The 13716-nt window shown below is 48.1% G+C and overlaps 1 protein-coding gene across 1 annotated transcript; it reads left to right on the forward strand.

Moving 5' to 3' along the window:
• The first annotated feature begins 4280 nt into the window (after nucleotides 1-4280).
• Nucleotides 4281-11507, forward strand: C1QTNF2 (C1q and TNF related 2). The gene is made up of 3 exons (XM_026047591.1): nucleotides 4281-4478; nucleotides 8245-8496; nucleotides 10174-11507. Exons 2-3 carry the CDS (start codon nucleotides 8253-8255, stop codon nucleotides 10785-10787), a joined length of 858 nt encoding a protein of 285 aa, XP_025903376.1. The 5' UTR covers nucleotides 4281-4478; nucleotides 8245-8252; the 3' UTR covers nucleotides 10788-11507.
• The last annotated feature ends 2209 nt before the right edge of the window (nucleotides 11508-13716 follow it).

Below are 13716 nucleotides of genomic sequence, written 5' to 3' on the forward strand. Positions count from 1 at the left end.
TTCAATTCTGGTTACTTGTGGTGTGCTTGATCTGCACACTGCAAATCAGGCAGCTGGTGCAGAGATGGGTTTTATGTAGGTGAAAACGTTTAATTTTTGCTGAAGGGAAAAGTTCAGTGTTGAGTTATCTTTCAAAGCCTCCAGGACGCGCCAGAAGGTGCTTTTACTGTCTCCACGTTGCTTTGTAATTGGATCTTTATGGCTTTCCTTGAGTGGGTTAATGACAGAGCTGCACTGTTCTACCTATGTGTCATCCATTTAGGCTGTTGAGGGATCCAAAGCAGCAGGGATAATGTTTGCAATAGTTAACCATGAAATGGAGCTGGTGCTTTTGGAAAAAGAAATAACTTTTTGTCTGAGAGAGAGACTTTTCTTGGCCCACTAAACCAAGGCCTGTGCCTGGTGCAACCCAACAGCTGCTGYTTCCATACCACTTTTGGGTATGATCTTAATTATTCCATTCAGGCTCAAGCACTATGGCCCAAACTACGCGCAGGCAGCTCCCTCTCGTTCTATTAGCAGTTCTGCTTGGCTTGATTTTGCTGAAAACAAATAGAAATATTCTAACTTCTAYACAAAATAGATTTGTTTACATCTCCTATGAGACCCAACCAGAAGCCCACCARAGATATTAAGCAATGATGTTACGTTACTTGTGCAAAATGCATGTTCATTTTGGACCTCAGAGGAATGGAAAAACCTTCAGTTTTGCCTGACGATACTTTGCTCCGGGGAGGCAGCAACAAACCCACCTTCCTAGCAACAGCGCCTTCAAAGAATATTCCAGTAATTCCACTGCCTTTGGAAATAGCCACCACCCAGCCACTGACTGCAGTGCACTTGGACCTAAGCACAGTCCTTGGCCTGTTGCTCTCTAACCTCCCCCTATATCTCGTAAAAGCGGAACGTGCACAGCAAAGGAACCGAGCGGCCAGGGCTCAACACGAGGGAGGCCATGGAGTCTCCTCCAGGAAAGTCCTCCTCCATGGAGCCCGAGCTCCACCGCCTGGGAGTTTAACTCCCCTGTGCTGTTGGTGAGCAGGACACAGAAGGGAGCAGATACCTTCTGTGTGTATTTTCAGCACACATTCCCTGAAACAGGAATGGCGTGGAGCTCTCCTCGCTGTGGGTCRCGTCCTTGCAGGCATCTGAACCTGCCATGTCCCCACGAGGGCTCTGATGCAGCAGGGAGGGCAGGGACAGCACAGCCCCAGAGCCCCACAGCCCGTTCTGCTGACATTACAGAACCACAGAACAGTTGAGGTTGGAAGGGACCTCTAGGGATCACCTAGTCCAACCCCCCTGCTCAAGCACCCGGAGCACAAGGTCGCATCCAGGCACCAGCGTTCTCCAAATATTTTAGGAATGGCTGAAAGTCCATTTTTAGTAAATTCTCTGAGGGAGGGGGAAAAAAAAAAAAAAAAAAGCTCTAACGTGAAACACTCGAGCTGCAGCGGCGGAGGGAGAAGGGGTTTCATTTGTTGCTATCTTTAGCCGCTCAGACTTCCACTGCTGCTGTGCAAAGCCAGCGATTTGTCACACGTCCCCAGGGATGCTGCTTGTCCCTGCAGGGCAGAGGCGCCACAGGAGCCTGCGGGGAGGTGACACCCGCTCGGGGCTTTGCTCCTGGGCAAATGCCCCCAGTGCCGGGGCTCGGGCTCCAGGGGCTGCCGGCTCCATGGGCTGCCAGCCCCGGAGCAGGGCTGCCGCTGGGGCTAATGCGAGGGCTGCAGGCAGCAGCTTCCCCGCTGGGTTTGTGCATCAGCTCCTSTGCGCCCTGCCTGGTCTAAGACTATGAAATACAAGTTACCTGCCACCCGCTCGTTCCCTGAGGCAGCTCCGAGCAATAACCAGTTCCATTGCACCTTTTTCTTGGATAAACTACAGTCACAGCAATTCACTGCTCGTTTGAAGGCTGTTCCATAGGCTTTGGCTCCTGCAGGTCTTCCCAGAACTCCAAAATTTTCCACACTAAGCTTTGCTGCGAAATACAGGGTATTTCCATGCAGCTCTTATTTTCTTCAAATTTATTACATATCTAKGAAGGAGCCAACTGTGGCAAGTGCAAGACACGGTTGAATTTCAGTTTGAATTAGAAGCTACATGAGAAAAAAAGAAATGAAAAACAAACCCAAACTTAAAATTTATCTTCTACATTYTCTGTCTGCCATAGCTCCCTGATGTTTGGGGTGTCTCCCACTTCCTTCTTGCCCAAATAAGCTCCATTTATTTTTATCTTAATGGGTTAGGATTGCAGTTCCTAAGCACAGCTAATGGTCTTAAGGGCATCCTTTAGGTTTAAATAGAGGCTCATTTTATGGGGGTTTTGGAGAGGGACAGACATGCTCTAACAACAGCTCAGAGACTTCCAAGCTCCTTTTAGTTACGGCAATAAAAATCATTCCAAACTAAGCCAAGCCAAGGAAAGCCAAGGAAAATCATTCCACACTAAGCCAAGCAGATCTGTTGGGCAGAAAATGCTTTTCCTGTTCCATTAGGATCTTCAGAGAAGAAGAGAAAAAAAAAAAAAAAAAACCACAAAGCACCTGCATTCGCCCATGAAAACTGGCACGCTTTCATGGCCAGTTCTAGCTTGGCCTTGAAGTCTGCATTTTAGGTTGTTTCCAGCCTCTTTCTTAGTTGCAGCTATTTTTGCACTTGCTGAGCTATTTGATTTGGTTACAACGTCGTTTCTAGGTCAGGGTCTCTACCAGCAAAATACATTATCACTTAGTCAGTAAATAAGGGAAACCCCTTCCGTGGTGGGAAGCAACCCCGTGCTGTTATCCCAGGGGAGGCAGCCGCTCGCTCCTGTCAGACACTCCTTTCCCAAAGCAGGTGCCCAGCCCAGCAGGGCTGAAATACTGTTTATTCCGTGGGCACCGGGTAATGCAGCCTTCCCTTCCACAGGATCCACATGTCCCCCATCGGACGTTGTTCAGAGGCCCTTGGGCTGCAGCTAAGCCGGGCCTGGGCCCGACAGCCAGCAGCAGAATTGGCCTGCGCCCTGTCTGCAAAACACAGCCCTGCTCTCAGGCCCTTCAGCTCACCGCAGCTTCCAAAGCAAATTACACGTATACATACACACACACACACACATATATATATATATTATTTATATATAAAATTTGGATTCCTTTGGAGCAGATGCTGTAGATTTACTGATGAGGTGAGCAGTGCTATGGCCATCTTTAGCAGCAGCAAAACCAGCCCTTGCATGGAGCTGAAGGATCTACTCTCTCCCTCTGGTCTATGGAACATCAGGAAAATAATCAAGTTATTAGTGTGATTTGCTTAAGAGTCCTCATAGATTCTACCACAGCTAYACCTTTCTGCCCCCAAAATGCTATTTGCATCCCTGCTGCATGAAACTGKGGCTGGCTTGTGTCCCAGCATCTGGCCCGGCGTGGGAGCAGACCCGCACAGCTCCACCCGGCAGGGCCATGTGTCCCATAACCTCCTGGGTCCTGCAGGGCTTTTGCAGATTCTGGGCTTAATGGATCGGTGCAAGCCAGGACAGAGCATTCCTGAGGTGCCAAACACCGTCACCTACCAGAGGACAGCGAGAAGGGGCAGGGGGTTCCCGGCACTCACTGCTTCTCTATCGATACAGCCACCTGCTCGTCCCAGGATTCCTGTCCATCAGATAGTCGCTCGTATATCCTTGTCAATACTTTGCTAGCTTAAAGACAAAAAAAAAAAGTTTCAAAGGCTGAAGCATCATTTCTGCCCCCTCATCTTTGGGTCAAATTCACTGTGTTTGGCCTCATGTCTTCCCCTGAAGGAGCAGTGAGTCYGCACGGTCTCCTTCTGAGCTTCCCACCTCTGCTTTATGCCTAGGTCTATGAGCAGCAACAGCAGCAGGGCACCTCATTTCACTTCAAGCCTTGGGACAATCTTCTTTTATTCATTAGGCTGCAATCGATTTGGAAACGAGAGCTGAATTTCTACCCTTGTTCTCCAGATCCAGTGTCAATATTATTCCCTCGAATTATCAGTGTGACCCATCCCCATACAAACTCTGCTTGTACAAACAACAACTACATCAGAGAAAGCCCAAACCAGCCAGAAAGGATCCAGGAGAAGTGGCTGTTTCACAGTAGAGCACAAAGGGAGCAAGGGAAAGGCAAAAGCTCCCCAGGCACCAAGAGCTTTCTAGCCATATGTGTGTAGAAATTTCTTCCCCTGCCACGTGACAGGGGAAGAGGCTCAGACCCATTACACAATAATACAAATATGCCTTTGGCAAAGTTGAGCCAAACTTGGAGCTGCCGCAGGAAGCTCGGAACACACGCAGAAAGCAGCAAAGCATAAATAGAGAGAAGGGACAAAACTGAATGTCCCCCCGCAGAAGGCAGCGTCGCAGCAGGCCCAGGGGGTCGCTCTGCGCCGTGACAGGGATTTGCAGCAAAAACATCTGCTGAAAAGTCCGTAGGTTTCCAGCACATGTCAGGATCTCACTGACGGGTTGTGTTCTGGTGAGTACCTTCCCTTTGCTTCCTTTTTTCCCCCCTCCTTCTTTCTCTCCTCTCTTAACCTTAACTTTGAAGAAGTTACCAAGTAAGATCTAAATCACCGAGCTCTCAGGTTCCCRGTGCATGCAGAGGAATCCGCAGGGACAACAGTCTCAAGTTAAAAGAAATATTCCAGCAGGGAAACAGCTGGAAGCAGCCAGCTCGTACCCGTTAAGCTGCAGCCTCCCTGCCCTGTTCTGGTGCTGAACCACGGCCGTGTCGCAGGGCTGAGACACGTTYGCCACAGGGGACAGGGGGGCAATGCCACGCACAGAACATAGGTCATTCCCCTTGATCCCTTCTGACATTATTTTGTATAAAAACAGGCAATGCAGCAAATTCATATCCGGCTTAACTACCTCATGGGTTATGTCCAAAATTAAATGCATCCATTTTAACTGTGCCGCTGCTGACGCTGGCAGCACATCTAACTGCATCTAATCACTTGTTTAGGGCTGCATGGCCAGGGCTGTCTTGCTGCTCCCAACCCAGAAACACTGCAAATAATCACCCAAGGTCAGAGTCAGGCTCATGGTCAAATGGGCTATTTTCAAGCCCAGATTCCTTGAGCTATTCTGCAAAATTCTGAAGCACAGAGATGATGTTTGGTTTAGTAAAAACTCAAATACTTAAAATAAGTAAATAAATATATATATAAAAAAAGTGGAGTAGAAAGCCAAAGCAGTCTGCTCCTTCACTCGCTGACAGGGTCGCATCATCCTGCCCCGTTTCAGGGCTGTACAGAGCATCCCATCCTATCCCATGCCGCTCACTTGCCCATGCACAGCCCGACGCACCTGCACGTCACCTCCGCCGCGTCCCGCCGTGTCCAGCCGCGCGCTGCCAAGCCAGCGCGTCCGGCACCGGCCACTCGCTGGGTTTTCCCTCTGACTTGATGAYAGCCCCGCTGCCTGGCAAGCRGCTGGAGAAATACTGSATCCTGCTTGCCCGGGGTTCGCTCYGAAGGGCAAATCTTTTCTCACAGAAACCCTTCTTCTTAATACATGTATTCGTAAGACTCCCGAGAGCTGTGCTGAAGACATAACAGACTTGTGTTCCCAGGAATCCTGTGGAAATTTTCCCTTCTGTTTTCCTTTGAGTGAGCAACATAGAAAACACCATTGCTTATAAATATTTCAAMAGTCATCGTTTCAGAGTGAGGCAATGGATGGATGGATGGGGTATTTTTAGCTGCTGGAAGTAAAATCATTTTCTGCCTGAATGAGAGGCTGTGCATCCCGCCTTGCCACGGCCGTGGGGGATGCACTGCACACGCGAGGGGCAGCAGGACCTCGGTTCCGACCCAAGCTCCCCCTCCAGAAGTCACTCAGCACAGCCTGTGCCAGCACCAGCTCCGCATCCCAGGACAAACCAGCACGGATCACTAGGCGAGCCCTGCCTGAAGCCTTGCCTGCCAAGACTTGGCTTCTGAGATAGGAACTATCATTTTCAAGACCAGATGGTCTACCTTCTTTTCCCAGTGCTTCTGGAGCACCTACAAACTAGTGCCATCACCCGGGTGCCCCAACTCAGTCAGCAGAGCAGGAGGACCCTTCCCTCCCTAAGCAGCTCCCTGAGGACCTTCCCACAGAACAGGAATTTGTCAAGAGCAAAGTGTCTCCAAAACCCAATTACAAAAGATATTTAATTGAAGTGTCATTAGAAATGTAAGCACTCGAATGAAACCTTGCTGCATGATCTGTGCTGCCAGGCCCACCGCCTGTACTTAGGAGAGGACAGATGTTGATCTGTTTCTAATTTGCTTTTTGGAGCTCATCATTTGTTCTACATTGCAGATCAATTTTTCTTTTAAGGTGGAACAGCATGAGGCATGTTTTCTTTTAGACAGTTTTCTTTAAAAGGTTATTTATAGATTCTCTCATGAACATGACTGTGCTTCTCGACCCACATGCGTTGCTATGATGTGGTATGAAACGTTTTTATGGAGCCTTGCAACTAAACATCCGCAGCACATGAGGTCCATGTGCCCCAGGATCCTCTCCCCAGTGAGAACTGGCCCCAGTTCAGATGCAGGTACAAGAAGCCCTGTGGAGAGCAGTGAGTTAGAGGCTGTTTTACCTGTAGGAAACGTTTCTGCTCAGATTCCATCTGACAGAGGCTGCTCATACCTGCAGCCTGAGGAGCCCTGTCACTTCCGAAGTCCTGTTCATTTAAAACGATGAGCGAGCGGGGTGCTATTCAGTAGCGGGGTGTTCAGGTAGCCAGTACTACCAGCTGTAGCCTTGGGGTGCTCCTGCAGGAACCAGCTGCCAGGCTCAGGGCATTTTGGTGGCCACTTTTTATGTCTTCATGCTGGTTCTGCTTGTTTGGAGCTAAATAGAAGTACTTAAGCTAAGACACACTAAGAGAAGAAAACACCTTCTGTGCCTTGTGTTCCCCCTCACTTGTGCAGCCCTACATGAAGCAGTCCCACCTCCTTTTCAAATTTTCCCCCACAATTATTCATTTTTCTTGCYACAGCTTATTAGTGTCACTCACCCTCCTTCTCTTCCCTTCTGTCACATTTGAGATGGGTTACTAGGCAAGGCTTAAGAACTACTCTCTATCCTTACACATTCTAGCATTTTGTTCTCCTTTCTGTGCACTGAGCAGCCTTTATTCAGCTGTCCTAGCTAATCCTGGGCTGTGGTTTCAGTCACATAAGGCCATTAAAGTGATGCCTTTCACCAGCAGCAAATAAACTTAAGTACAAGAAAAACAAAAAAGACCAGAAGAACAAAATGGCTTAGCAGCCAAATGCAGCCCAGAGATCTGTTCTGCATTTCCCATCCTCTGCATGTTCCTAATTACACACCCTGCAGACCCAGGGGCTCCCAAGTCCACACTTGTACGTAGCAGATTGTTCTGCTGGATTTGGAGCACGTAACATGCAGCTCCATCCCCTTCAGGAGCCAATACCAGAATGACAGAGAAAAGTCCAACGTGGAATTTATAAAATGCTGTGAATGTCTCATTTCCAGTACAAGAGGCAATTCTAACTACTGGGAAGATATCAAAAGCTCCCATTATTTGACTTAATATCAAGGAGAACATTGCTTGAACAAAAGTCCTGTAACAGATTAAAAGGTCTGGGATACCATTGGGATACCACTGGTAATGTTTCTATCGCATCTGTATTAAACTACTCTAAATTTATTTGAGCATCAAAGCATGAAGAAGTATCTGGAAGACAGTTTGCTTACTTTTACATCCCTGCTCATATTAAGTATTTGGAGTTTCTAGTTGCAGGATTTAAGGATATGATAAGAAAGCACAAGCAAGCTGAAGAATCTTGCAAAATATTTAAGTGGCTGTAGTATGAGGGAAAAAATGTTTCACATGGCTTTACTTGAGGCTGTTTATGAAGACGATGGCAGTGCAGGGCTGGAGCAGCTGCTCTCCTTGTCCCTGTGCCAGCCCTGCGGGTGCTCTGCTCTTGCAGGAGAGGGAGGCGAGGGAAAGGGCAGCACCAGGGGGGTGGGAAGGAGGCTGAGGAAGAGGAGATGGGGCTGATGGACAAGGGCTTTTTTTGTGTATCCTCATYCCTCGCTGCCAATAGCCACAGGCAGAGCCAGCGTGGTCAGAGAAAGAGCTGCCAAGTGCACCTGTGTAAGGAAACAACAAGGGATGGCCACAGATTCTTATTAAGGGAAGTGCAAGTTTGTAAGACTTGGAAAACTTGATGAGCTAAATTCCTTCATTTACCTGATGCCAAATTTCTTTCCCACAGGCTGCACCATGATCTCTGCTGTCCTTCTCCTCTGGACTGTGCCATGCGTGGCCAACCACATCCTCAGCGGCTTCGCCAAGGGCGGGCTGCAAGAAGGGCCCCAGCAGCTGGCGTGCAGCGTGCCAGGACCCCCCGGCCCCCCTGGCCCTCCCGGAGCCCCCGGCTCTCCGGGGACCGTCGGCAGAATGGGCTTCCCTGGCAAAGATGGCAAAGACGGCAAGGACGGGGACAAGGGAGAGCATGGGGATGAAGGTAAGAGGGAAGGGCTTCTTGCAAAACACAAGGGTGAAATATATCATCAACCGTGTGACAGGCCAGTTAACACCAAGCCTGTGTCATCCCAAATCCAAGTCCCAGGATAGRCAAGTGTCCTGCTGTCCCCTGTCCAGCATCTCCCACTCATGAGCTCCTGCCAACAGGTTCCAGGCTCACCCATGGTACCTGGGTGCCTCTGCTTAGCTCAAACGCCACTGCCAAAGCAGCGGATGGGACCTTTTATGTTTGCACAGAACCAAATTCCTGAAGATCTAATTAAATTAAAGTCATAACTGAGAGAAAAATCTCAAATCTCATTCCAAACACTGTGCCAAAACCTGCTAAAAATATTATTTGTGGATGGAATTTTAATGGAATCTGTTACCTTGATTTTATTATTGTCCTTCTTTTCTCTCCAGAGTGAGATCTTGCCTATTTTAGTATATACCCCTAGAGGAGATGATGTTGGTCTCAAATTCACGACCTTCACGGTAATATAGTCCAAAGAAAAAAAAATTCCCAATATTCCCAAAACAGCAATGGCATTTTGGTGAGCACTCAGCCCTGTTGGAGGCCCAAGACCTGCCTGATGAGCGGTGGTGACAGGTCATGTAGACCATGGGGTCTACRTAAGAGCTGAGGAGACATGGACCACGGGAGCTCATTGAGCTGCAGCCACCTTCCTGCCGGTGCCTCTCTAGAGCGCTGCACCAGGCTGGGGAGCACTTCACTGACCATGTTCAATCTAGAAAGATGCTTCAACAATTTCCCCCCACACCTTTTATTAATACTTATTTAGGTAAATGCTTATTCTAAGCATCAGAACCAATTTCAGTTAAAAGCACACATACAAAACAGCGATTTCCCATTGCCACACTAGAGTGCACTCTGCGTTCAGCATAACAGCAACATGYAAAGGCTGCATCTTCTCGTTTCACCCTTCAGAAAGGAATCTGGAAAACAGATTTCCACCCACAGCTACATTTAAATCTCGTCTTGCTACAGCAGGTTCAGAAGCAAGATTTAAGACCTCATTAATTTCTTCTGTATCAGACCCTACCACAACTGATGCTAACCAGCAGTTTCAGTATCACTGGGACAGCACCCAACTTGCTTCCCATCCCAAGGCCGCTTTAGCAGTTAATGTATCCCAGCTCACATCTAGTCCAACTCCCAGCTAGGAGGGTCCTTATACCACACCTTATCTATACAACAGATTAATTTTTACATTCAATATAGTTATCTATTATAGACAGGAAGATAAAATCCTGTCTGTTCTAGGCAGGAAAAAAAAAAACCCACAACCAACTCTTTCTGAAAAGGTTTGGAAGGAGTTTCCAAACCAATGCCACTCCTTCAAAACCCGGAGGTTTAGAGCCTGCTCCTAGCTAACTTCCTACCTAATTACTCCTTTCCTAGCTGAGCCAGATAACAACTGGCTCTCAGTCCTCAGAAGGGGCAGGCTGCCCCATTTAGACCCACTTCATTGTAATGTGTCTGTCTACACAACATGGCCAACCCGTCCTGATGCACTTCCAGCCCAAGGTGGTATTTCATAAGCTTCTCACCAAAGATTTTTCTTCCCATATGCAATAAACTGCTATGATATTACTTTCCACTCACAATATCATGTCTTTCTCTGAAAAAAAAATTACAGTGTCCTTTGTTTTCTAGGCCCACAAGGCAGAACAGGAAACCCAGGCAAGCCCGGGCAGAAGGGGAAAGCAGGAGCTGTTGGCAAAGCAGGTCCACGAGGGCCAAAGGGCCTAAAGGGTAATCCTGGAAAACATGGAGCACCAGGGAAGAAGGGCCCCAAAGGGAACAAGGGCGAGACAGGGATGCCAGGTCCCTGCACCTGCAATGCCAGAGCAGCCAAATCTGCCTTCTCTGTGGCTGTCTCAAAAAGTTACCCAAGAGAAAGACTACCCATCAAATTTGACAGGATCCTGATGAACGAGGGAGGACATTACAATGCTTCCAGCGGGAAATTTATATGCAGCATTCCAGGTATCTACTACTTCACGTATGATATCACTTTGGCCAACAAACATCTGGCCATTGGCTTGGTCCACAACGGTCAGTACCGGATCAAGACCTTTGATGCCAACACTGGTAACCACGACGTTGCCTCGGGATCAACTATTCTTTCTCTGAAGGAGGAGGATGAGGTATGGTTGCAGATCTTTTACTCAGAACAGAACGGGCTCTTTTATGATCCTTACTGGACTGACAGCTTATTTACTGGCTTCCTGATATACCCTGATCAAGATTATCTCAATGAAGTATAGAAAAAGAGATTATCTGGTAAAGGAAAAGTAGGAAATCCACAGGAGAGCTCTTTCCAGCAAGTATAGCCTGTACATGGATACACAGGGGATTATCAGATGATTCCACATTCTTGGAGCTAACAGCCTGTATTGGCTATTTGGATATTTAATTGATGTYATCAAATATTCCACAGGGTTCTGGAATCAGTAAGACTCTCTTTAAAGTAGCCTTATGAGTCTGTATAGCCCCAAGTTGCCTGTTAGGTTTTCTGCGGCCATCCAAATGTGTCATGGATATGCAATTTTATCACTGGTGCAAAATGTAACCTTTACTCCAAGGAAAGCTTTCTTAACTTCCCATTCCCTTCATCTCTGCCAGCTTTTGCTGCATGGAGATACTTGTGGTGCTGTTAAGATGCTCTTCAAGGGCTTAATACTAAAAATATACCCTAAGAAGAGACTTTTCTCTGTGCCAACATATCAAATTTTAGAAATACAATATAGATACTGTACAAAAAAACAGCAAAACCAAAAGCTGAGGTATTAAGAGTTGAGCTAAAACAGAAGCATGCTGCAAAAATAGTTTATTATTTCTGTGTCAGAGGAAACTCTTCTGCTCTAAAGCTGCTGAATTAGGCCCCCTTGCTCCAGGATGTGCAAACACACACACACACACACACACACACACAGAGAGAGATACAGAGGTCTCTGTCTCAGTAGCCATGCAGGAGAAGCTTCTCTTGCTATCAAATGCACTGTCTTGGTTTTCACAGCTGTTTCTCATCTCCATATGAAAACTCATATGAAGTTCCAGTTGCTGTAAGCCTCACATTGAAAGGAGATTGCTTACAAGTAAACAAGTATTTTTTTAAAAAAAGCCATTTTTACAAGTCAAAATGTTTGCATGATTTTTGTGAAGTACAGTAATTGTGTTGTAAACTGTAAAATCATTTCAAGTACATTTTCTAAAATAAAACTGAACTGAAATACTGCTGGGATGGTCTTGCTATTTGTGAAGTAGCTTCCCAGAAGRAATGTCCAAGTTGTGCATTTTCCAAGGACACTGGTTTTGGGGCAGGTTAGTTTTCTGCTAGTCTCGTAAGCGAAATGCACCRGAGCAGAGCTGAGAGCCGCCCTTGGACACTGCAGGAGGACACTGAGCAGAGCGGCCGGCTCAGCTGCTCCGTGGCCATCGCAGCCCTCCTGCTGCCCAGCACAGAGCTGGGCAGGGAGCGTCTCCTCCTTGGGTCACTCCCCTTGGAGGGGCTCAAACCAGTTCCTCGGATGAGAAGCAGAGGAATCTCTCTCCCAGATCCCCAGACCCAGTGACTGGCCCTGACACAGGAGAGCTACATACTCTACATTCACCCACTGCTCACCTTTCCCCCCGGCCAAGCAGGCCAAGTCTTTAAATGGAAATTTGCATGAAACRCCTTTCTTCCAGGAACAGGACGTTTCCGGAAGAGCACCAAGGCAGAGCACGAGGCCTGCAGCTCAGCTCCCGTGGCCGCGGCCCACGCAAGCGCCRTGTCCCTGCGCTGCGGGCAGCCGGGCCTCGCCACAGCCCACGCCAGGCCCGCCCGGGCTCCCTCCTGCACRGCAGCAGCAGGGACACAAAGAAGGCCGCATGAACCCACATTCACTGCGGCTCAGYTCTGGCGTCCCTACGGATCGTTCCTGTCCCAGGAGAGGGGCTCAGGCTTATTGCTCTTGCATCTGGTTATCTGGGGCTCATCACCCTCCCTCCGCCAATGCAGTTGCCCTGTGGTCTCACCCTTCATGAAAGCACATGGAGGTTTATTTTTGTATGGGTCTTATGTGTAGCTCAGCCCCAACAATGAAGGGAAAACAGAAAAAATCTTCAGTGTGGAAAACCAGCATTTGTCCTGGATTCAACAGATACCAGCAGCTTGGACAGCACTAGTGTGATGTTGCAGCAGAAAAGGAGGTGCCACAGCTGAGCAGTCTCGTGCCACCCCCAAATCCCTTCCCACTGCCCTAAACCACTGGAACCCCTGGCAGAGCCCTGAGGACCACAGCAGGGCCACCCACTGCCAGCTCTGTCCTTCGGCTTAACATGTATGGGAAAAGGTAATAGGGAGGTTTCCCCCACACGCCCTTTTTGCTGCTGCTATAAATGGAAAAACCACCCCATCATCTGGACACTGGGTAGATCAAGAAGTGAGACCTCCAGGAGGCAGGATACATTCACAGAGTTTCTCRTTTCCACAGAAACACCCCATGGAGAGGCAGAGCAAGGGAATACGCTGCTTAGACCAGGGAAAGAGCTGGTACAAAGAGCTAGAGCATTGCAAGGGGAAATTCATCTCGTGCTTCATGTGATTACTCCAACAAAAGCCTCAGATATTTCAAGCTGTTATAAAAAAAAATGACCCAAAGTCCCCCCCCACACACACATGAAATATCTTCAATACAGTGAGGTTTTCCTTAAGCCCTAGGACAGTGTCTGCAATGTTGTCCTTCCTCTGCATTGCTAGGGTTTATCAGCCTAGCTTGGACATACATCCAGCAGGGGCTCACTGGGACTGACAAAGCACCTCAAACCACACAGACTTTAAAATTGTAGTTCTTAAGTCCTAATCCTGTAATATCATCACTTTTTCAGCAGATCACTCTCAGCTTGTCTCTGCAAACAAGAAGCAAGAACAGGCAGCAGCTCTCTGCACACCCAAAATCCAAGGAATAGGGAGGCCCTTAACAGGCTCAGGTCCTTCCCCAAGGCCAGCCCCAAGATCTTCCCCTGCATGCACTAGCTCTACATTGGCACTTACCAAACTATGCCAGCAAAGCAGCAGCACAGATCCACACAGCTCAAGTTTCCCCCCCCCACCAAAGCTTGTTTTTGGCTCCTTGTTATGTAGCTCCTCCATGCTCACTCAAGAGAGGATGTGCCAGCCCAGAATTGCAGCATAGCTCCCCAAAACACATA

Source organism: Nothoprocta perdicaria, unplaced genomic scaffold, assembly GCF_003342845.1.
Source record: "Nothoprocta perdicaria isolate Ctin4 unplaced genomic scaffold, notPer1 scaffold_5, whole genome shotgun sequence".
Classification (NCBI taxonomy): Eukaryota; Metazoa; Chordata; class Aves; order Tinamiformes; family Tinamidae; genus Nothoprocta; species Nothoprocta perdicaria.

What these genes read in the sequence shown, in the direction of transcription:
- C1QTNF2 (XM_026047591.1), top strand. Translation starts at nt 8,253, where the DNA reads ATGATCTCTGCTGTCCTTCTCCTCTGGACTGTGCCATGCGTGGCCAAC. An exon ending in GGGAGAGCATGGGGATGAAG is followed by an intron (nt 8,497 to 10,173) that starts GTAAGAGGGAAG and finishes TTTGTTTTCTAG; the next exon opens with GCCCACAAGGCAGAACAGGA.